Source organism: Paroedura picta, chromosome 5, assembly GCF_049243985.1.
Source record: "Paroedura picta isolate Pp20150507F chromosome 5, Ppicta_v3.0, whole genome shotgun sequence".
Lineage (NCBI taxonomy): Eukaryota > Metazoa > Chordata > Lepidosauria > Squamata > Gekkonidae > Paroedura > Paroedura picta.
In genome coordinates, this window is record NC_135373.1 from 82,051,188 (window position 1) to 82,076,181 (window position 24,994).

General features: G+C 40.5%; 1 protein-coding gene across 5 annotated transcripts in view; it reads right to left on the minus strand.

Annotated features, from left to right (window-relative positions):
- Positions 1–1,291: 1,291 nt before the first annotated feature.
- Positions 1,292–24,994, minus strand: part of MDM1 (Mdm1 nuclear protein) — a 46,668-nt gene continuing 22,965 nt past the window's right edge. Inside the window, exons 1-15 of one of the 5 annotated variants that reach the window (XM_077338753.1) lie at positions 24,447–24,553; positions 22,520–22,634; positions 21,488–21,852; positions 20,350–20,484; positions 20,051–20,218; positions 18,879–19,003; positions 15,946–16,045; positions 15,206–15,244; positions 14,682–14,857; positions 12,961–13,230; positions 10,948–11,096; positions 10,738–10,841; positions 8,510–8,762; positions 5,292–5,360; positions 1,292–2,584 (exon numbers count right to left, since the gene is read on the minus strand). In XM_077338753.1, coding sequence (XP_077194868.1) covers positions 2,472–2,584; positions 5,292–5,360; positions 8,510–8,762; positions 10,738–10,841; positions 10,948–11,096; positions 12,961–13,230; positions 14,682–14,857; positions 15,206–15,244; positions 15,946–16,045; positions 18,879–19,003; positions 20,051–20,218; positions 20,350–20,484; positions 21,488–21,852; positions 22,520–22,634; positions 24,447–24,464 — 2,199 coding nt within the window. In that variant the 5' untranslated portion in view covers positions 24,465–24,553 and the 3' untranslated portion in view covers positions 1,292–2,471. Of the gene's footprint in view, positions 2,585–5,291; positions 5,361–8,509; positions 8,763–10,737; positions 10,842–10,947; positions 11,097–12,960; positions 13,231–14,681; positions 14,858–15,205; positions 15,245–15,945; positions 16,046–18,878; positions 19,004–20,050; positions 20,219–20,349; positions 20,485–21,487; positions 21,853–22,519; positions 22,635–24,096; positions 24,248–24,446; positions 24,554–24,994 lie in introns of those variants that run through there. The other 4 variants (XM_077338754.1, XM_077338750.1, XM_077338755.1 and 1 more) reach the window with 4 other exon arrangements.

A 24,994-nucleotide genomic window follows, 5' to 3' on the forward strand; every position in this document is an offset into this window, starting at 1 on the left:
GCTTTGCCACTTAATCTAGGAAAAAGCCATTTTTCTGGTTTAAAGGTAGAACTGCAATATGATTGTGGGTGGAGTGCCTGTCTGGATGCTCCACCACTATGGAAAGAGGTCAAAACTAAACTGTACTCTCAAAATGTCAGACAGAAACCAAATTGCCATTGCCACATGTTCGTGCACCTCAATTGGATGGTGTTTTACTGGAGGCGTTAGCATATCCACAATCTTATTAAAAATGCCATGGTCATTTATACGTTTTCCAGCCACTGTTCATCAGGCCATGTAAAGACAACAAATTGATCTCACCACTCTGTGCTGGGGGACAACCCAGCATTGATGGTGCCCATAGACCTCTCCTAGAATACATATTTGAATCAAAAAAATTTGGTTGGTTCAAAAGTGAAGCAATATGTTCATCTTAACATTGACATCTGCCCGGACATGGCACTGCTTCATCGTAAATTTGCCTCAGGATTTTTTTGGAGAAAAACATGCATGTCCATTTTCTTTGCAGAAGCCTATACCTATTGTGCGTGCTGCTTTGATAATTAATGCACAACAATCATGATCAGTTTACAGAACCAAATAAGTTCAGACCTATGGTCAGCCATGATAGTTGCTTTAGTGTTGCACTGTGAGTTAGGTAACCAAATTAAAAATGCGGGGGGGGGGGAACCAATTGTAGAGCACATTCTCCCATGGGAAAAGAGGCTACCGATAAGGACAGGGACACACAACAGGTGCAAACATTAGATGACACATGAAGGACAGTGATCGGGTTTTAACGCAGACCCTTCAAGCCTGCTGAGTCCCTGCAGAGCCCCAGTGCATGTGCAAGGGGGGAAAAGAGTGAAAACCCTACAGAATATTAATCAAATATGAACAAGAACAGATGGAACTCTAGTGGAGAATAATAAAAGTGAGTCTGAAAGTGCAATCACCAGAACCACAGTGATTACAGGGAAAACATGAAAGGCAGCTGCCGTATGAAAAACACCTCTGTTGATTGAAGCATGTGGGAGGGTTACTGCATCACTGGCATACAGTAGAATTTGCCCTTTTAAAATGGAAGTCAGGAATATCAAACTGGTCAATCCTAAGCAATTGTAACCAATTGTTAAATTCACCCACACACATTCTCGTATAAAATATATCCTTGAAGTTGCTCTCAATCTTTGTGATGACTGAATTTAACCCATCAACAGTGGTTTCTATTGTTAAGGTTACAAAGTATTTTAAACAATTTTGGTGCTTGTTTCTTGAATTAAACTAGGAATTAATTAATTAAAATTCCTTATAGGCCAAAACACAACTTGATCTTTATTTTGTTTAAAAGCATACAAAAGTGTATCTTTTTCATCATAGAAATCTAACAAGTTTTAATTTTTTTATTTAGGAAATTTATAGGGACTATTACAGGAAACAAACCTAATTCCCACCACTTCTTGACACACTATAAAATATCCCCAAATAGTAAACTGGAAGAGACAACACTCAAGACAACACTCCACTGTTTGGTTCTTAAATACCTGAGTTTTAAAGACAGAGTGTGGTGAAGTTAATAGCACATCATGATAGTATTCAATGATCTTACCATCAGTATGATTATTTTTGACAAGTCCAACAGAAATTACATGTATAAAACTCAGTTATCTTGACAGGGAAAAAATATGCAATTTAAACACAACAAAAATGATTTCCTAAAACTCTGTTTCTATTTTTCTGTGATGCATTAGAAGTGCTTAACATCCTTCATTACCTCATTATACCAAAATTCTGTAGATATGCTCAACTGTGTTCTACTGAGATATAAATTGGTTGTAAGTCTTCACTTGATGGGTATAATGCATGTAACTAAGGACTCTAAAAAGTTAGAAAAGGACAGAAGCAAATCCTGGAACTGAGCAGATCAGCCAATCAGGTTGCTATTATGTAGGATCATGACATTAACATTTGTGCATATAGTTTACTCGGTAATTTCAGCCTACAAATAGAGAGTTTGACATCGCCTCTGGAGGGAGTCACAAACATAATATAAACCCCATTATTACTGAGTAACCAAGGGTAGGTCAAGAATGTTTTAGGGTCCTCCACAAATCACTACTAATTGCTTGGTAGAACTGAATGAGTGCCAAGGCTGCCCTGGAGTAGAAGGATAGTACTGATGGGTTCAATGTAAGGAATGTAAAATGTGCATATAAATATCCTGGGAAAGGTCCTGGGCCCAATGAGTGCCAAGAAAACAGCTGTGATAATGCTGGGCAGCTCAAGGACATAACAAACCATACTGCCACTTACAAGAGATACTGAATCCATTTGAAATTCCATACAAATTGCCATGGAACAGAAATATTTTGTATTATAGCTCAAGAACAGCACAGTGAGGTAGAGATGGATTTAACAGTTTCTGGGCTCTCATCTAACACAACACATATTTCACAAAAGTGGTATTAAAATGTCCAAGGAAAACAATATCACATCTTGCCCCAGAAGTTCTCTTTTCTCTTTTGGGCTCTTTCTAGAACTTGAGATGCCAGGGAACTAGAAGCAGCTGATCGAGCAGAGAGTTGGGACAATCTGTCATCATCTGTAAACACATACACATATACAACATATTATTTTCAATATCTAGTTAGGAGCTGGTTGAGAGATTAGATGGATTTTGAAGATAGTTTTATGCAGAGTTGAAGAAATGTTCAAGGTGAGATACGCCCAGCACATCTTCTGAGCAATTTATTAACGACATGGTGCTTAAAGATCATAGTTTCATTTTTTAAGAATCAATCTTAAAGGCCCGAGTGCAGACCCCACCCAAATATGTTGCTATTCTTTTGACTGAGGATGCACAAGTCAAACCACTTCAAGGGCCTGCATACAATATCTTTAAACTTAAAAGATATATATAACCCCATATGCACAAGTGGTGAGACTACAGGGGATTTTGTAGAATAGCAGGCTGCTGATTCCAATAAACTCAAACATGAGCCCAAAAATATGATCTTCTGCAACAGTGCAAAGCAATTTGGAGTCCAGATCTTGATTCATATATTGTTTTCAGAAAATAGGGCATGAGCCCCTAAAATGTTCAGCACACCACTTCCTATAATAATCATGCAACTGGTGAGCTGCCTATATGGGAAGAAATCAATGCCAATAGCAAGTCATAAAGGCTGACAGGTGGCAACATATTCACCTGTGAATAAGTCTGTGTTAGTCCCGTTTAAGCAAATGTGAGCATTTCTACTAATATATGTTTTTTTTTTAAAAAATACACATTTCAAGAACTTGCTTTTCCTGACAATTGCAACCCATACTTTTTGAGAAAAAAAGACCCAGTTTATAACAAACAACACCCAGTTTATTCCAAAATACTTTCTAGTTTGGGGACTATCTTAATCTTTGTATTCAGATCACAAAAGACAGGGCCTCTAAATGACAAAATAGCAACTTGAGGCATACATACAGGAAAAAATAACAAACAAACAGAATAAGCTGTACATTCGTTATGTACTACAGCTCACAAGCCATGTCTTGCAGAGTAACACAATCACAAGAACTTCAGAAGCTTTGTCTGCTCTCATGGTTTGCTTCTTGTCTTGTAATAAAGGCACAGTTTTGTAATGTTCTGTCATCTTAAAGAAAGTGGTGAATTTGCAGAACATTGATAAAAACCTGCTTGTTTTGAACGCTTTATGCGTTCTATAATTTATAGCTGGTTTGCTAAGCAATTTGCACAACTCAAATAATCTTCAGTCCTGGCAGTTTTCTCAAGCTATGAAAACAGCAACATATTAGGTGACCCTCCCTAAGAAGGTACAGTCATTTTCTACAAAAGAATGAGCTCCTTCTCTGACCTTCCCAACTACAGTTTGTGTGTGAGGCGAGAGTGCATATGTATTGTCAGCACACAGTGCCAAAGTGCCCACTTCTCAGTTGGTAAAATGACAGGCCATGACTCTAAGCACTTAATCTTTATTAGTGCTAGAACTAACTGCCTAAGTCAGCACTATGGTGCCACAACTCAGGCTGCTTTACCGCCTCTTATTCATACCCAAAACCACTTATATGAAATGGAGACCACATGGAAGCCTGCCAAATTACAATGTTACATGGAGAGTGTATTTTAAACACTTTTAAAACATGATATATATGATTTCCTGGGTTTACACAAACACCTTAAGTCAAAGTAGTGTGGTATATTTGGCATGTACCAGCTTTATCACCAGAAAAATAAATGTGCAATTTGACTCTCAAATACCTATTTCCCTGTAATTTATATATCTCACAAGAGCTGCAGAGACTAATCATCTCCCTATTCTGGTCTCTTGATGACATTTAGCACAGCCATTCACATCACCTGCTTATTATTGTGTGATCTTTAGTCACATTTTCAATCTAACATGTACTCAGGAAGGTTCATACAATGTGAGCACTTTTGATATATGTTCCCATCCCAAGGTAATCATGCAACGACCAAGAATGGCTAGAAGCTGAAGTAAAACGCAGCTCATTTTCAAGAGACATTACAGGGGAGAAAAAGGATGGCAAACAGAAGTTAGACTACATGAATGCTGGTAACAAAGTTGGTGTTAAGAGCTTCGAAACATGTTCCCTTTGAGTTATAACAGTGTTAATAAGCCATCTTTGGGTGCTTAGCATCTTGTAAGGGTAGAGTTGAAAAAGTTACAGGCATGCTGTGGCAGCCATCACCAAACCCAAGCCCCCTCTGCCCAATATTTAGCACATGAATCGTGAAAGGCAACACTGGCAGAGAAGTTTTCTACAACCTAATTGCCAAATTTAAAATTCAAAATAAATATACAATGCTAAAATTTAAACCTGTTGGACAAAAACAGTTTTCAATTTCCTTTCTCATTATTTTTATCATTTTAAAACTGTCATCTTAATTCTCTTCCCTCTGAGCTAAAAATATAATTCACTTATTCTTTTCTCATGCAATTTATAATTTGACAGAATTCATAAAACATTTCAATTTAAACTCTTAGTGGATTTTATGAATGTAAACTTTCCACTTTAATGCTGCCAACCAGTTCAGAGTTAATTATAATCAGGAATTTCATTTCTAGTATCTTCTTTAAAAACCCTACTTTGAGCTATGTTTGAATATTTATTTATTTATTTATTTATTTGTTTGTTTATTTGTTTATTTATTTATTTATTTATTTATTTATTTATTTATTTATTTATTTAATATGACTGGAACATACGAGCAGGAATTTGAAAAACAGATTAAAGTCAAATATAATTAAATATCTAAATATAGAGAAAAATACCTTCATCGTCATAGTTTCTCTCCTGGAGAGGTAATTGCAGCCAACTCTTTTGGGGGCTTGCCACATTTCCTAAAAGAAACAGCACACATGTGTTTCACTTTAACGCTTACTATATTGTGCAGCAGTCTGGGTCCATAAAACAAACAAGACTAAGATTGGCCGCTAATACAATTTTTATGACAAATCTGTGAGCTACCAAAATTTGCGTCCATTCTTAGACTGGAACTAGATCAGCATTCTGGCGAAACCACAGCCTGAATATTGCCATTATATTTGAAACTCGAAATAATGCTTTCTGAGGGTAAGAGCTTTATTATATGAAATCAAATAATTTCTCCAGTTCACAGAATCAGACTACAGCAGGGGAAAAAATGATATTTGGGGGCATACAAAGGATTTAGTTTTTAGAACATAAGACTATTAAGCCACCAATTATGGAGATTGATAATAATAGTACCATTGCACAATTCCAAGGTATAGATGAGCAATTATGTTTGCAAGACTAACTGCATTACCATCTGCAATTTCTGAAGGACGTAAGTCAGGGATACCATTCTCAGGTTGTGGTTTAGGCACGTCAGAAACCGTGACCCAAGTACTGTTTGAATATCCATCCATGGTATAATGAGGCTACAGCAAAACTGATTACACTCCTTATACAACAGTTGGAATGACTGTCCTCCAAATATTTAGTTACTAAATTTTTAACAGATTTATTACAAAAAAACAGGTTTTTAGCTCAATTCTTGTTCAGGCCATGATAATTCAGACAGCTTGTAAGAGACATGTTCAGGCCTTGTTTTCTCTGGCCTGAATTCTTCCTTTTTCACCTCTTATTTCCTACTGGGTCTGACAGATACTACTCAAGAGCCATAGGTTAGAGTAGAGTAAGAATAACAGAAAGCAGTCAATTACCTCTTATCAGGAAAGTAATTTGAAAAAAATACTTAACAGCCAACAGGTTAATTCATTTTGATCTCAACAGAGCCTTTCCCCAATGAAAGGATTCCTTTTTTTTTTTTTTTAAAGTTTTTATTTTTATTTTCCAAAATTAAAGACAGTAAGATATATGCAATCTATGTTGTCAATACAGAAAAAAAAGGACTATGCTCTTCATTTAATACATTTGGTTCCCTGTTTCAATTCCCTTTGTGTTATTTTTTTAGATAGTTCAGGTAAGGGCCCCATTGTTCTTGAAAGGCCTCTTCTGTTTTTCCATTAATTATCAGTGTCAGTTTAGCCATCTTGGCAAAGTCAGCTAGTTTGTTCAGCCAGTCTTCTGTCGAGGGTAGTTCTTGCGTTTTCCATTTCTTGGCCAATTCTAGTCTTGCTGCCGTCGTCGCGTAGAAGAAGAAGCTCTGTGTGTGGGTTGGGAGGCACTGAGGAGGAACACTTAATAACATAGCTTCAGCTTTCATAGGGAATCTAAGACCCCACATTTTCTGCATAATAGTATGTATTTTTGCCCAAAACTTATAAACTTTTTCACATCTCCACCACATATGAAAAAAAGAACCTACTTTATCATCACATAACAGTTTATATATTTGGCCCTGTAAATGTGGTTTATCTTGGATTACTAAGTTTTCAAACTCTGGTATTGGGGCCTCTAGATTTAACGGTTGCTGGAACTCTGCTTTAAATCTGGATACTAGTTGGTTGTACTCTAACCATTGAATTTCTACTCCTTCATCCTTTATTGTTTGTATATCCTTAAGCTTACCAGTCTTTGATATTAAGTCTTTGTACTGAATACAGGTCAACCTTTTTTGTTGAGCTTTACCAAAATGTGCCTCAATTGGCGATTTCAATATTGATGGTGTGGGGGAAAGTCTCTTATTATATCTTGACCATACATTCATAAGCCCACTAGTCCAGGTATTTGCTACTACTTTTTGTTTTTGTTTCCCTGCTGGCCATAGTCTTTCATGAAAACTGTTACCCATAGTTTTTCTTTCAAATACCAATTCTCTTGAGTGCGGTTCCCGTATCCAGTCCACTATGTATGTAAGTGTTGCTGCGTCTTTGTATAGTTTTAAATTGGGTACACCTTGGCCTCCTCTCTCCTTCACGTCTTGAAGTATTTTAAAAGCAACTCTTGGCCTTTTTCCACTCCAAATAAATTTGTTAATCGCTGATTGCCATTTTCTTAGCGTTTTTTCCTGGACCACTATTGGTAACATTTGGAACAAAAAGTTGAATTTAGGCAACAGGTTCATCTTGACCGTAGCCATTCGAGCTGACCAGGACAGTTTTAACTCGTTCCATCTTTTGATATCCAGTTGCATGTTCTTCCAGAGTCTTTCATAGTTACCAATGAAGAGTTCTTGGAATTCTTTGTCTAGATAGATTCCCAGATATTTCACCCATTTGGGATTTGTCTCACATCCGGTTTTTCGGTTGATATTTTGCACTTCGAGATCTGTGGCTCCCTGTAAAACGATTTTTGTTTTATCCTTATTTATTTTGTACCCTGAGTAATGTCCAAAGTCTTTCAATAGTTCCAGGAGAGGGGGAATTGACGCTTTTGGGTTCATGACAGTACACACTACATCATCAGCATAACATTTTAATTTGAATTCCTGATCATCTATTTTGATTCCCATGATCTCCTCTGTGGCTCTTATCTTAGTTGTCAGCATTTCCAGTACCAGGTTAAATAACAATGGAGACAAAGGACATCCTTGTCTGGTGCCTTTACCTATTTTAATGGATTGTTTTGTAAGCATTCCATTTATTAAGATTCTGGCTTCTTGTTCCGAATATATTTGTCTGATGAATTCCAGGAAAGTACCACCCCCAATGAAAGGATTCCTATCCTGAGATCACAGTAACATAGGCATAGTGAACAGTATTATCTCAGTTTGTTTTAAAACAATTTGGCTGTAGCTGTCCAATAAAGATAAAATTATCACGTTTTGACACTGTTTATATGAAACATTTGTATGCTTCCTTTCTGTCCAATTAGGTCCATGAAGGCAGCATACAAAAAGACACTGCAATCAATTCAAAATAAGAGGAGCTGCTAACATAGCCTTGCTCCAATTAGAACATAACCAGTACTACACTAGACAGAGTTACTCCAGGCAAAGTCCATAGAAATCACTCTGCAAATAACTGCACTGCAATTATGGTTGCTATCAAGAAAATAGAGAAGTCAAAGTAACTTCAAGTGGAAGGTGTGCCTGTCTAAAGAAGAGCAAGGAAAGAGAACCAACCATTATGCTGAAATTCTGGATCCCTGAGAGTTCCTTGAATTCGCCGTGATGGACTCCAATAGGATGAAGCAGAGTCCTTTGCTGATTTTAATGCAGGAAATATAGGTGTATGCTCTGAATGCATTGTAATTGGAGAGGTTCTTACACCAGAAAGATCTAGTCCAGGCCACTGATCTTTCCGTAGTGGCAAAGAGTCATGAGTTTTCAGCCCAGCAGACAAAAGAGGAGGCCGCCATGTAGCTTCTACTTCATCCTAAAATGCAAAGGAAAAGATGTGTAAAGAACTGCTATATGAGGTATTACCCAGACACCACTACTGCAGAATTGTTCACAGGAAATTCAGTATCTTAGGGGCTTTACGCACTCCTTCAAAATCGCACAATGGTTGCCAATTGAAAACGCTACAGTTTTGCCATTATGCACAACGTCGTTTACAATCTGCCACACACCTGAAACCGATCCGCAAAAAGCGCTTCCTTGTAGCGTTTTCAGGGAAATCCCCAAAAGTGGATTCACCCTCCGGAAAGCGCTACACTCCTGCAACCAATCAGCAACACTAGCGGGAAAGTTCTGTGCGTTACCATTGTTGTGGTTTCTACCAAGTCCCTCCCCCTGGCTCTCTCCTCTGATCTTCCGGTGAAGCGATCGCCATTTTTTTTTCTCCGAGAGAGCAGAGATCAACGCACCGGCGAGCCTCCGTTTAGAGGCTTCCCCGGCTTCAGTCCCTCCCCAGAGCTGTTTAGTCACTAAGCACAAACAACAGAGAAGCCCGTTTGCTGATGTATTTTCCCTTTATTTTTCTCACTGTTTTCGGCCGAAAATCGCGCCCGTGAGGGGGGGGGTTCACTCGGGGGGAGCGTGGCAACGATGAAACGGCAGCTCAAACACACCTGCCAGCTGGATGGGTCTCTCCGTTGCAACGAATCAATGCATATTCGTTGCAACAGGTGTGGTTTTTTTTTTTTAAACCTTTCTTAAAGGGAAAGGGGCTGTTTGGGAGCATGCTAACGGCCGCCCATTGGCTGTTTGACGGCCAGGGGCGGGACGAGCTTGGCAATAGCGCTTCCTGGCTAGCGATTTTTGCCGAGACCGGAAGCCTGTGGGAAACGATAGAAACGCAACTGGATTCCACTACAAAGGCAGGTATGCATAACGACGAATTCCACTATTTTAAATGGCGATTTTTTGTTCAGCAAACAATTTGCTACAAGGATCCCGGTGCGGAAAGCCCCTTAGTATTTGCATGGACATATTTCCCAGTAGTTTGTTCTGTATCCGATTCTTCCATACTATTGATACTAAAATTATTTTTAAGGAAAGATATATTACCATGGGCACTTCCTCAAGAGTACTATGGATCCATAACAGAAAAAGTGACCAGCAACATTCCTCCTTTTGTACCTTCTGGGGCTCTTTTTATCCTCCATCAGTCCAGGTTTGAAAGCAGCCTGTGGCAACTAGTCTTTCATATATAACCTCTAGACATTTTTCAGGCAGTCAAAAAGTGACATCGCTACTTGTGAATGCTTTGGATCCCAGGCAATGTGGAATGAACCTTGTATCCTCCCTTCTCCCACATGAACTTTGCATACCTGTCCTCCCAAATACTACACAAATTAGCTAGGAACAGTGACATCAGGTTATACACATTATTCCTGTACTATCCATATGTCCAGTGGAGAAATGAACATTTTCACTCACATACCCCAACCCCTTAGTCCAATTTATCTGATGAGTAACACAAATTCTAATGTTGGAACTAACACAGTTCCGCAGGAGCTCTTCCACTAGGCTTATGGTTGGGGCTATGCTAATAGAGGTTTCCCATAATACCACCACTGGAGACTGAGTAGAGCAGGGGAGAGAAGTGGGGTGGGGGACGGTCTTTGGCTGTGATTATTAGTTGTAGGTTTGTGGGTGGGGGGGTTGTGCTTTTATTGTTGTTTTATTGTCATTAGCTGCCGCGAGCCGCAGATTGGGAGTGACAGCCTAAAATATAATTCTAAATAAATTGAATAATAGATTAACAGAATTTTTAAAAAGTTGCATAGCTATTACAAATATCACAATAATCATACATGGTTCCCAGCTCTACTCCTATGTTTCTTGTCTGACAAAAATTACAACTCCTTGAATCTCTGTAAATCACTAAATGGTGTGTGTAAAAAAGAAACCTGTCACTTTATATAGTCAGTTTTCACAGTTCCACCACAGCTTACCCTACTTACCCTTTTTGTGCATTCTTTTGATACCTGGTTTTCTGAAGACCCCTTCTTTATTTGTACCAAGGATGAAGGATTTACTTTAGAAGGAGATACTAAAACAGCACCACCTAAAGTACAGAAAAGAGCAATATTGACGTTAATGCAAGATCTCCAGGAATACATTAATTCCAGTTCTTTTATTAGTATAGGTTTCTTTAACTATAAACTTTTTACCAGTAGTAGGTGTGGTAAGATCATGATGAGTTCTCTGGGATCCACCATGAAGTCTTAGCTGTGGTGTAGAAACCCTACCACCTTCTCGGGAAGATACGGAACAACAATCTGACCTATCACCTGAGGGACTCACAAGTGAAACATTCCCTCTGAAAAATACAAACACATAACCTCTGTTAGGCCACAACATACAAAAATATACATACTGAAAAATAATTACCCTATATTTTATTGGCAGTCATCATTACCAGTTACTGAAACTAGAAGCTTATCTTGGTTGCTTCTGCAATAAAAAGATAGCTAAAAACACACAGCCAAAAGCAATATGAATGAGCTAGAAAAAAACAACAGAAGTCACAAGAAATCTATTGAAAATGTATACAATTCGGTCTTGTGATGTTTTGCCCCCCACAAAATTGTTTCAGGGAGATGATCTGAATTTTATGCCTCTAGCAGACAGAACCATCATAACAACATCCAGCCTAAATTATTGTCAATTTGTATCCATTATGATTTGGTCCTAAAGTACCGTATTTGCCGGCATATAAGACAACTGGACGTATAAGACGACCCCCCAACATTTCCACTCAAAATATAGAGTTTGTTACATTACATTACAGTACTATGGGCAGCTATGTCTATCCCAACTGAAGTGCACCCGGCGTATAGGACGACCCCCCACTTGGAGGCATGTTTTTCAGGGGGGGAAAGTAGTCTTATACACCAGCAAATACTGTAATCTAAACGGCTTCCTTCTTCCTGATCATGATTCTTTGCGTCCATTATCTTTGGAGAAAAGTAGGCTATAAAGGTTATTAGTAAATAATTTTGAAAAATCCTGTATTATCATCTGGTAATATTAGTTACCTGATTGTCTTCTCTTTACTAAAATGCATCCTATATTGGTGTCTACAAAACAGTCGCTATGCACCTACACATATTTGCCAGTATAAGGAGTGGGGCTTGCCCTGTTAATTTCACCATTTGCAATTTTCAGACACCTGGAAAATGGTGGCTTGAAAATAATCACAAATGTCTGTCTTTGTAATGTGAAATGTTAATATTTGATTATTCCCATATTATAAAACCACTAGTAAATAAGCCCGCTGTAGGCAAAATGCAGCGGGCGCTAGCAGGGTGCGCGAAGAGGGCGGCGGGGCTGTGCGGCCCTGCCTGGCAAGGGCGGGGGCGTCGTGTGGGCCTGGTGCCTACCTGGGGTGGAGTCGCAGGAGCTGGGCGGCTGGTGCTCCGTGGGGCAGAGCGGAGCTTGCGGCGGCGGTCCCCCAGGTTCCTTTGGCGGCGGCTGCTGGCTGGCTGCGCCGGGGGGGCCAAGTGTTGGCGGCAGCGGCAGGCGGTGGCCTGACGCGCCGGGAGGCGCTTTGCGCCTCCTGACGCACCAGGCCACCAGCAAAGGAGCAACTGCGAGCCGCACTGTGCGCGGCTCACAGTTGCTCGGGGCTGGCAATCGGAGGGACCAATCGGCAGTGTCTGTCCGGAGGAAGGGTCTGTCCGATTGTCTGTCCGGAGGAAGGGTCCAATCCGGACCCTTCCTCATCCCGGACACATCCCGCCCCAGAACCCCTTACCGCTTTATTTAGTCCGTGGTGCCCGCGGCGCCGCGGGAGGTGTTAAGATGTGTTTTCAGCCATTTTCCAGTTTATTCTGTACTAGTTATAAAGCCTATTGAGGAAGGGAAAGCAGCACAGAAGATGGTTTTAAATGTAATAAAACAATCTCAATAAAAGTGAATTAGTCAGAAAATGTGGGCAGATTCTCCATACAGGACAGCTAACATCTCTATACAGAATGACTAACAGTGACACACAATCCTCTGTCTAAATAGAAACACATACATTCTTAAATTACCAGCAGTTCACTATCTGTAAACTGACCTGGGGGGAAATCCTAAACCCACTATGTAACCAATCAGATTTCCCAGTCATTTCAGTGGCAGTTGAACTGGCCTACTAAAATGGCTTTGTAAGTTGTATTGGGAGATAGAGCAATATTTACCCTTGCTGGTTATTTGTATTGCTATCCTTATCACTTTCTTTTTCAAAGTCTTCTGATTCCTTTTTAGTTGCTTTTTCCTTTTCTTCCTCAACGGGAAGATCTTCCAGCTTTTCAGCACTGCCCGGTTCACCCCAAACTAGGCGCCGTTTGATTGGAAGAGTGGCAGCATCTGATACACCCAGCTTCTCTGTATTGTTTTTGGTTAGCTGTTCTGACAATTCAGGCCGTAGCAATGCCTCAGGACTTAGAGAGATCTGCTTCTCAGAGACCCTGTATGAACAGCAAGCAGATGGTGCACTGAACATTACTTTATGATCTATATTCCCAGAAATGGGCAAACATGTGTCAAATCCAGATTAAATTTTTCATCAGCAGAATGCGACTTTCCTGTGTCACCTCTTCCACTGATCTCCACAAAATGCTGCTCCTGGGGATAAAAGATCCAGGCTCCAGCAGTGTCATGTATAGTGTATCAAATGTAATACGCTATACACAACACTGCTGGAGCCTGGATCTTAGTGTCATGCATGGTGTATCACATTTGATATCATTTATACTTCAATAAAACTTATATAGTAATTGGTTGTCCTATTAAATTATTGTTTACAGCCAGTATCCAACCTAGGCAGCCTCTGGGCTTGTGTCTCTCAAACAACAGATCTCCTGGCAAAATGCTTTTGGAACTAAGGATGTTTTCAAAGACCTTCTGTAAAATGACAGCCTCAAAGAAAATAAAATCTGACTTGAAACATCTCAAGTAACTTTCTTGAGTCTGAACTGTTGAACTGGTACATAGAACTTGTGAAGGCTTAAAATCATGCCCAGAGACCTGGAAAGGAAGCATATTGTTCTTGCATGCTAGTGAACTCACAGTGTCTATTACACACTCTAAGATGTATCCCTATAGGGATACCACTGAATGTTGCCTTTCTTGCTTCCCACATGCAACTTGTTTTATGCAGCAAGTATAGCAGACTTCACTATAGAAACTTGTTTCCACAAGAGAATTTGCCATCTTACCTAGTCTATATACACTTAAGAAGTACAAACAGTTCAGCTTCACTTGGAAATCTACTTGGATAGTACTGCACTTAAAAAAACTTAAAAGAGAAACTGTGGAAAACTTTACATCAATGATCTCTCAACAAAATAGGTAACTGAGATACCTTAAAAACAATCATATATCATTGCTGCTACAAATGCATATAGAAAAGGTATGCAAAAGTTGGAAAGCCTTCTGGATTAGAACCTGCCCATGCACAACCCTGAGAGTGCTGTGCACTTGAATCCAATTGAAATAAATAAGTTAATAGAAATAAATAAATAAGTTAATAGAACAAATATCACTGATCTTGGTTTCCCTTATAGTTCAGTGAACATATACAGAAATCAATGAGAACAAATTTACCCACTATGCTTCTCCTTCTATCACTACAGTTATGAAGGTAGAAAGCTGAAAAAATGTAGGATTGTTCGGTAAATTTCTCCTCAAGCAGCTCTAGCTAGTTACTCCAGTCTACATGACTGAAATTCTAGCAGCGCAATTCAATGCAGAGTTATTCCAGTCTGAGCCCAATGACTTCAGTAGGTTTAGACTAAAATAACTCTGCATAGGATAGGATTGTACTGTAGAAGCGATAACCTTGTACATAACTAAATAAATGTTACACTGCTAAAACATGGCAGGACAAACATTTCTGCAACCACAGTGACTCCCTTACCCAGCCAGATCTAGAGCTCTGACATTGCTGCTAATGGCTTCTTCTGAACTCGACTCTGAAGACAAATCCCAAAGCCTGTTGTTATCAGACAGAAGTTGGTTTAAATGGTCTCTGGAGAAGTGAGTTCCCTGTATCCTTTTCCTGTAAGCCTCTGCTTTCTCTCGTAGCTCTTTTACCTGAGTGTAAACATTTCACAGGGATTTTTTTTTAAGTAATTGTAATGTTTTTGGAAACTATTGGTCAGTTAAAGCTATAATAAACAGCACCGAATGGGATAGCAGATACAACACATGACCATTCATAGCAGTGATGCCAAAAGGAGCAATACTGTGAGCCAGAGGCAAAGAATGAGGATACCTTTCTACTGTTCTAAGCAGTCCAGCCAAAGCACAGTTAACAGTAAAATGATTCAACAAGCACAAAAAGCACAGCGACTATGCATATGCGTAGTAGGTTTTATTTCTTTTCGAAGGTTTATTAATTCTACAATTGCTCCAAGAAGGAAGAACTTAGATGCAACCAACCTCCATATACCACATGTAATTTAGGGTGTTTCGAAAACCCTAAGGAGAGGAATATAGAAATAATATTTGTTTAAATAATAGGACTTTATATATATATTCAAACTAGCAATTTAACAAGAAATATTTGTAGAAATTATGTCAAAGGTAAAGAAAGAAATGTTAACGAAGACAGGGCAGTCGTGTACAAATCCGAAAGAGAGACTGAATATGAGTCTAAAACCATATATGATTCAAACACAGGAAGATAAACAGAATAGTGCTATAAGTCAATAATGGATGAAACAACTGAAAAAGCAGGTGAACACTCCCCACCACCACTATCAAATTCAGACGAGCAAGAATCTTAGGATGAAACAAAAAGACAACAAGAAATCAGAGAAGAATTTAGTTCTGAAATGCCTGCGGTTGCTTGAAGAGGCAGAGTGGGAAGAAAACCCTATCAGAAACAGAAAACAGAAGCAGTGGGGGAGATGTAATGATAGCAAATAACTAAGTGTTTCATAAGGCAGTGCATGGAGAACAGGTGTTCATCAGCAGCCACTGTAAGCCAGTAAATGCTGCACAATGTTAAATAAAGTTGTTTTGCTTCACACTTCAGCATTCCATGACTTCATTTACAGTGTTTATAGCAGAAGAGACTATACCTCAACTACCTTCACAAGGCTCAGTTCCATCAGAAACTACAGCTATGTTAGTACCTTCAAACTATTATTACTGGAAAGATTTAAATACATACTCACTTGAACAGGTGTGTTTCGCCTGATACGCAACCAAGCTCCATCTTTGTATACGTACTGAGCTGGAGACAAAAATTTTGATCTGTATTCAGTATTCACTTTTCTAGAAAAAGGGAATTGGGAGTGGAGGGAGACAAGGATTAATTCATAATTATCTGGGAAACCGCTAATGATTGTGACTTGAATTCTTTCTCACCCGAAATAACATAATAATGCAAGATATGCGTTTAGCCAAATCAGAGGAAAACAAACATTGGTAATAATGAGTAAGAACGACCCCCTGAAAAGCAATCTTTTAAAAATAAATAATGTTTCAAGCCTACTTAGAAGCCATATCAGCTATCCTTGGAAGCCTTTCTAGCTAAATTTCAGAAGGGGGGAGGGGCTGGATTCATTTAATGGATGAAGAATGCTAGAGGTATTCTAGTCTTTATGACATTGTTCCACATATTCTACAGCTAGCAACCAAAACAGATTCTAAGGATAAGCTTTCAGTGATTCCTGGTTCAAATTAATCCATGGAACATAGAACAAAATGCATAATCCACTAGGAACAACCTCTGCACTTCTGCACATCTTCCTCTTATTAGGTATGCCAGGGCAGGAAAGCACCTAAGGACCCCATGAATTACCATTTAGATAGAGTTTCTAAAATGAAATCAATATTGCTATACAGCTTCATGAAGTTTTTAATTAAGACTCACCAGCTGCCCTTACCTGGACAGCCCATGTTAGCCCAATCCCATCAGATCTCAGAAACTAAGCAAGGCTGACCCTGGGTAGTATTTGGAAGGAAGACTTCTAAGTATTGGGGTGGCAGTTCCTTCAAGGAACACTAGGGGTCAAGAAGCAGAGGCAGGAAATGGCAAACCACCTCCAAACATCCCTTGCCTGGCTGCCAGACAATTCTCAGATCTCCCAGCTACACTACACACACCATGTGGTAAATAAATATATGATAAATCACCAGCTGGTGCAACCTAATAGCTAAACAAATGTGACAGAAATCATGAATCAGGGGAGTTGTGTGCAACATGTGCAACCATATCTCGGCTGTGAATTCGTTAAATGACTTTAGATAAGCCACATATTCCCAGCTTCAAACCTTTAAACAGGGTACTATTGTAAGGATTACAGGATAATATGTATGAACACTCAACAGTTCTATAGAAATACTATATGTTATTTGCTTGGGAGGGAAGGCAGTGAACCTATTTCGAAATTCTGGATGTTTGACAAGCCTTTTTTATTAAACCGTATTTATAAATTTAGTAGTTTTAAATTAATAACCCCTAAACAAGAGGACTATGTAATTTCATAAAAGGTGCTACAAAATTAATTATGGTTGTTGAAAGTTGTGGTAGGAGCCCCTAGATTTCTCAGTTATGTGACAGAGTTACAATGGAAGGGCAAGCAAGCTCAGGAAGAAGTGGCATCTCTGTGCCTGGCCTTTCCATACCTGTGGGGAATTAGCAACAGACTTGTTTTTGCACTAGCACTCAGCAGGATATGGTGGGACTTTCTAATAAAGGTGCCCCAAGGTAGTGTATCAATTTCATCAAGATGGCTTGTTTGCAACCTTCTTTTTAACTTGGATGATAGGCTAATTTACTGCACAGATTTTAGTCTATTATCAACAGATGCTATCAATGGAAAGTAGCAGAATGAAGCCTCTCTCTATATATGTTATGAAACTACAGTGGAAAAGGGAGAAAAGGACTGTTGGGCTGTCTTGCATGACTAATCATAATCTAATCCTGCTCTGCTGTCAAGGCCCGCAGGGTCCTGTTGCCACTTGTTCTCCACCACAGTGTCAAGAGGGTGATGTTTGGGTTAGGAAGGCGCTTTTCTTCCAGGGCAGTATCTCAGAACGGGGTGTTTCGGATCTGTCTCCTCTATCACTCCCCTGGGTTCACAGTAGTTATCTCACTACTGATGAACCCCACCTCCTCATAGACGCCGACCTTCTTGTTTAAGTAGCTTCCTTCTCCCAACCTCCACCCCCCGAGCCTTCAAAAGCCCACCTGTCCTTCTGGTCCTTGGCATCTTTCCCTGGTCGCCCTGCCCTCAGCTGCACACGGGCCCGGCCCCTCGACACGGCCGGTACTGGAGCCGTCGTTGTGGTCTTTTCTGATCTCCTGGGCGCTGTCTGTCGGCTCCTAGTGACTCTTTGGGAGAAGGGAGAAATCCCTCCTGGCTCTTCCTCTCTCTTTCTGGCCAGGGACTTCCTCATTCTTACATTGTCTGTCAACTGTCGTCGCCCCACTCTCTCTCCTGAGATATCTACAGCTTCTATGGTAAGTCGGGGCCCGGTTTCAGAAAGAGGGGCAGTTCCTGACAACTGCTTCAACTAAACTATCAGACACCTGTTCTCAGAAAGAAGCCAAGGAGAGCAAAACCTGCAAAGCTCCTTACTGCAACCCCTCACTACAACATAGTTTGATTACCTGGAAGCACACTGCCCAACAGCTGTTGATGGGACACAGGAGAGCCCATAGAAATCATTTCTGTGAACTTGCTCAGTTCACAGCAGCACTGGATCCAATCCTTGTTAATATCCTTCTTTCTGTGCAACATCAATGACAATTTGGTTAATCTGTATGGACATTATTGGGAATGCAGTGAGTACTGAAGTATGGCTGAACCATACTGAATGAGATGCCTCCAGCTGCGTTATCGTAACCATCTGTACCATTTTATCAAATTGAGGGTCACACCAGTTAGCCAGAGAATAAACAAACGGCCTATGACTTAGAATCCTAGTTTAGCCTTTACTAAAAAAGCATAGTTTGTTAGGCAGTCTCCATCCAGACAGCACAATAAACTGGAGTTATAACGGTTTATAAACAGTGGTTTACTGTGATGTCTGAATGTAGCCAGTCTTTAATATTAAGAACAAAATACAAAATTAGGTGGTCCTAATGCACTACACATACCTAAAACTTCTATGTAAGTAGTGTGGTTTATGTTTTTGCTCATTTTGATGTTTCTGTTCCATTTCTGACTTGTCTTCTTTCGGTGAATCTTCTGGGATCTTTGACAGTGAGGTTTTTTTCTCTTTCTAAAGCAAAAAATAATTGCAGAAACAGCAGCTCTTTTATTTAAAGACTCAAAACATATTTACTGGTCAATTGCCCATAGTATAAATACTAAATTTTTCTTTATTTATTATTATTCTATACCGCCCCTCTCTATGAGCAGGCTCAGGAGAGTTTACAACATGTAAACATTTTAAAATACAATAAAAACCATAATTACACCAAATCCTCTGATTTACCTGCTACTTCTCAATTTAGTATTCAGTTGTGTGATTTTATTCTGGAGTGGGAAGGAGGGAGTTGCTTTTTATACCTTATTTTTCACTACCCTAAGAAGTCTCAAAGCAGTTTACAATCTCCTTCCCTTCCTCTCCTCACAACAGGCACCCTGTGAGGTAAGTGGGGCTGAGAGAGCTCTGACAGGACTGGTCTTTAAGAAAAGCTCCAGCTAGTCCAAGGTCACCCAGTTGGCTGCATGTGGGGGCACGGGGGATCAAACCCGGCTCAGCAGATTAGAAGCTGCCATTCTTAGCCACTACACCAAGCTGGCTCTCAATTACTCAAATGAATCGACACTTTGGCCTGACCAGGAGATAAAGGCAGCAAGTCCCTAAGTCTGCTCTACAGACCCAAATGTTAAATGATGTGACACTGTTTAAGAAATGGAGCCTAAAATGGCAATTCCACTCATAATTACTGTTGCCCTTCACGATGGTAAATCACTGTAAAGGCAGAGAGATTACAAACTAATCTCAGAGCAAATGCAGGTCATTTCTTTCTAATTTTAGGCCATGATTGATGCTGTGCATATCTGCATTACGAAATTTTCTCTACCACCCATTTTAGTTAAAACAAGATTAACTGTGCTCAGTGACCCATATACTGTAATGCTGAGAATGTACCCAGCATTCTCTTTTTTAATAAGAAAGTCATAAAATGTGAAAGATTAATAAAGATGGCTGCTAAGCATTCACTCACCAGACTGAGAATCCCAAGTGATCCTGAAAGATCTGGCAATTCACATGTAAAAATTAAGTGAAAAAGTAATTTGATCCTTAGAATTTAATTACCTTTTCTTTGGGGGATGATTCTACAAGACGTTCTTTCTCTTCCAAATTAGTTGTTTCTCTCAGGTCTTTCATAGGGGGAGAAGCTTTAAAACATCTTTCATATTCAGTTTCAGGAATAATTGCGGGAGACTTGTGTGGAGGAATGGATTTACTTGCACTGTGAATAACCTTGGGTTTACAAAATATGTTTGGGTGGTTATTTTCAAATCTAAATTATCAGTACTGCAGAAACAGCAATATTCATGATTTACAAAGTGTCGGACAAATGTTATTAAAAAAGACAAGCCCTTAAAAGTTACCTGATCGGCTGTAAGTATTGGAGAGATTTTCTGCGGGGTCTTCCAAACAAACTGCCTTTGATACTCAGAACTTCTAGGGAAGCTACTTGACCGTGAAATATTCATGCCTGCTTTCCTCTGCAAGAGTCTCTTAAGCTGTCAACAGAACCGACAATGAATTCGGGAAAACATCCATTTGCTATTTCCATTAACCAACATTTGAAGTTTTACAATTAGCATGAGTATTCTTAACTTGGATCAAGTGAATGAAGGCAAAATATGCCATCCCATCTTACAAGCATCTCTAAAGCCTAATGCTAAATTTAATTCTGCTCTCGCTAATTTCAGTGGTAAATCCACCACCTTTTTAAAAGAGAGAAGGGCTTGTCATACAAATATAGTTTGCTCAGCATAAACATCAAACTACAAATCTGTTATCAAAGATTTGATTAGTTAATTTCCATCAGTATATCAGCTTTAACTTACTTTACATGTACCATCTTCTTTCTATACCAGCTATATTTCCTCCTTCAGACTCGGTTCATGTTTTCTCCCAGACTATCCTGCTTCCACTCTCTCTAGGTGCACCAGCCTCCTCCTTTACAGCTCAGCTACCTCCTTCTTTAGCCTTACCCCTTATTAAAGTCAGAGCTGCTAAGCCAATAGCAGCCCAAGATCCTTCTGTCCACCATATCTCTCTGTCATGTCAGCAGAGCTTCTCTAATTCCCTGCCAGAGATTTCACCACTTCTAGCATTAGTTCTTATAGTATATATCTAAAATAAAGACTGACATGGAAGCCATGTTCACACCTTATATGAACACATGTACAATCTATGTACAGTGTACAATTTGATTTTTCTTTATACATCTGCTGATCAATTCTCATGTTACATTCAGTGTATGGACATTGGAACTTGTGATAAAAACCCCATCTTTATTCAAGTACTGATCCCTGATTTCAACTGCAAAGTGAATATGCCATTGGCTCTTTCTTAAAAACAGATGTACACAGCAGTATGAAGGGTGCACATATGTTCATTTTGACATGCAAACAGGGCTTGATTTAAAATGTAAAGAACAGACATAATTGAACACAATACTTATACATAGGCTGTACTTTAAATTAACAAAATCAAACAGTTTTAGTAATTGCCTACCCCATTGTCTATTTTTCCTAAGTCCTTTTCTGTAGGTGCTAATGCTCCAGTGCCAAACGCTGGAGTTTTGAATGATGGTTTCTTCTTGTTTTCTGAAAGTGCTACAGTTGGCTTTAGTCTAGAACCTGCAGAGCTAGGATGCGTTTTTTTAGGGAGCCTGGGAGCATCAGGTGTCTTAATGTTTTCCTGATTTATATCATCATTGCTGTGATTTGTACGCAATTCCACAGGTGGAGGAACTTCACATTCTGATGCTTGAATTGTCTCACAGTCATTATCTCTGTTCCACTCAAAGGATTCTGAAATCTGTGTGCTGTGATATGGCACTCTTCTCTTGGAAATAAAATTTGGTTCTTTTGCAATTCCTGTAAAAGACATGATAACAAATCTATTCAGCCTAAAAAGTTTGCTGAGGGCTTTGAGTCTCAAAAATTTCAGCTGCTTCTATACAGCAGTTAGAATAGATGCAGAAATAAAAGATGCAAATGGACATTTCATAAAATAAATACGTATTTCATTTTGGTAACAGTGCTTAAGAACCCTACCTAACAACTTCCTGTGTTCTTCACTGTTGAAACATGACATGATATCAAAAGTGGTTCCTTTACAGACTGCCTCTGGCAGTCTGTTCTGCAATAATCCTTTCATACTGGTATTACCCGTGCATAACAGCTAAGCCCCACATGTAGGCGAGCAGCTGCATCCTGCACTAATTGATGTTCCTGGGTTGCTGTCCAGGCAGCCCCACATACAGCATGTGCCAGTAATCCAATCTATAGGTTAGAAAAGTGCAGACCAGAGAGGCCAGGTCAGCAGAGTTCAGGAGGAAAGATAGTTTCTGAATTAAATGCAGATAAAAGAAGGCACTCCTAGCAATAGCTCTCACCCATGTTTTTTTGATTATACAGCTTACAATATATATTTGATGATACAACTTATATCACTTAACACTATATAATTAACACAAAAGCAGAACCTACTCTCTGAAGTGCTCCAGAGCCTGAAAACAAGCAAAGACCTAACCAGGCTTACCAAGCTGATCCGATCGAAGTCCAGCCCATCGGCATTTTTGCTCATGCGTGGGGCTATAAAGCTTAGATTGATCTGCTTTTCTCCATTTGAAGTTCCTCCTGTACTCACTCAACCCCTAGAGCAAGATAAAACACGCAACAGTGATTGATGCCATATTTCAACTTTATTTTGAGAATCCTGAAAATGAAAAAAGATCCAGATTTCAAAGTATCCATCTCATTATTTTAACACAAACAAGACTCCTACATGTTAAACAGAACTAAGAACTACTTTTGATAAATTATAACAGATCCTTGTTATAATGAGCAGCAGACTGATATTGAAAGGTTGTACACTAGAAGAGTTCCCTCAACTGTAGTTCATGGGGGAATACCTATAATTCAACATATATCCCCAAACTTCACCTAATATAAGGATTTGTTTCTCCACACTAAGAGCAAACACATGGATCAAAACTAAACCTTCTTTTACTCTCACAACTCCAGAACAAAGTTTAAGTCCAGTGGCACCTTTAAGACCAACACAATTTTATTCAAGGCATAAGCTTTCATCTGCATGCATGCTATTTCAGATCCATACTCTGTCCTCACAACAACTCAGGGATTGAAGGACCACCATTTTAGAGACAGCTAACTGAAGCTAGGATATTGTGACTTACCCAAGATCACAAAATGCATTCACAGTAGAGGGTGGGATTAAAGACTTTAAAAGCTAAATCTCTGGAACGTATTTTTGAAAGAAATCTTTCACAATGTTGAAAGTACAGGAACAAAATTACATGGTGTAGTATTTAAAGTGTCATACTGTAAGTGGGGAGACCCAGTGCAAAAGGCCTGTCACTCTGAGCCTACGAAGAAAGAAGTTTCATTCAAGAAGTAGCACAAAGAGCACAACTATGTTGTCCTGTATGATGGCCACACAAAATGGGAAAGCACAACTGGCCAATAAAATCAAGAGGAAAAAAATAAAATAAACCACGTATATGACAAGAGATAAAAAACTGCACTTGTGTTTCACGCCAACTCCTATGTGGAAGCATTTTTACATGTTATTTTGTGTGAAGTATCTTTCAGAGAGAAAACACACAATGCATGCCTGAACATTATTTTTGTGTTACTTAAAAAAAAAATCTGCTCTGCCTCTCGCTTTCTCTTTTACCATTTCACTGGTAATCAATTGTTTATTCTCTTGCTGTCCAAAGCAGAAAAGTTTAAATCTGATTTATCCTGTGCTTTCTCCCATAAAGTCAGAGTCAACATCAGCAGTTCTACCAAAGATATTTTGGTGCTCAGTACGGATAATCCAAAATTTCTGTCACACACACTCACATATCTATCTAAACATTATTTACTACACTGATCAGCTCACAAGGGGGAACTTCCTAAGGGACTGTGGCCAGGGATCAGATGTCGTTTTTAAAACTGTGTGACAGGCATAAAATCCACACGTGAAACCTGCACTATCAATGCGTCCCCACCCCGGGTAATGCCCTGCCTGCGGAGAGAAAAGGTAGCCTCCCGCACCGCCTCCGGCCAGCCCCGCATCCTCAGATGGGCGGGGGGGGGGGTTACACTCACTGTCCGCCCATTCATTCCGCCGCCTGCGCCGCGCCCCTTCTCCGACGCCAGCCGGGGAGCAGGATCGGGAGGCTGCCCCTCCCCCAGGACGGCCAAGAGCGCGTGTGGCCGACTTAAACCGCCCGGGACCAATCGGGCGCCTTAATCCCTCCCGTCCTGCCCGCCCGCGGCCAGTGGGGCTCGCCGTTTGTCACTGCAGGCGGGCTGCTCCGCTCGGCCTCAGGACGGCCAGGGGGGCTCTCCCCGGAGACGCCCGCGCACACACGCGGAGGCAGGCGGGCGGGCGGGCGGGCGGGCAGGCAGGCAGAAGCCCCGCGGCTGAAGCGGCACGGCGGCCCCGCCGGCCTCACCTTAAAGCGCAGCGGCATCGCCGCTTCCCCTCGGCGCCTGCCAGGCGGCTCTGCCCCAACGGCCGCTTCCTCGGAGGCTGTCAACAAGCCCGTCTCCTTAGCAAAGCCCCTGCCCTGCCCCGCCCCGCCCCGCCGCCCAATCAGCGCTCCGCCCCGGCCCCTCGCCCTGCCCCTCGCCTGCCTGCCTGCCGCTGGGGTTAGTTAGCGGAGAGCCGCGCTCGGCCTCTGCTATGGGGCCGCCGAGCTCTGGAAACCGCCCCCACCCTCCCCGCACAGCACGGAAAGGCCCGTGCCCTTCCCGAGGGATTAGCTGAAGGCGCTGCTGATCTGCTGCGGGGTGGGAAGGGCTTTTCCTTTGCGGGCCCTTCGTTTTCCATGAAGTGCCTTCGAACCTTCGCCTTGGCGCCCTCAAAAAACACAAGAGTTTTGCGGATCCCGGGCACTTCATAAAATCATTTTGCGCTCGTGGACTAGAGCCGCTGCGTCTTGAAATGGAAGGGTTGCTTACGAAGAGCCTGGTGGATCAGGCTGCTGGTGGCCCATTAGTC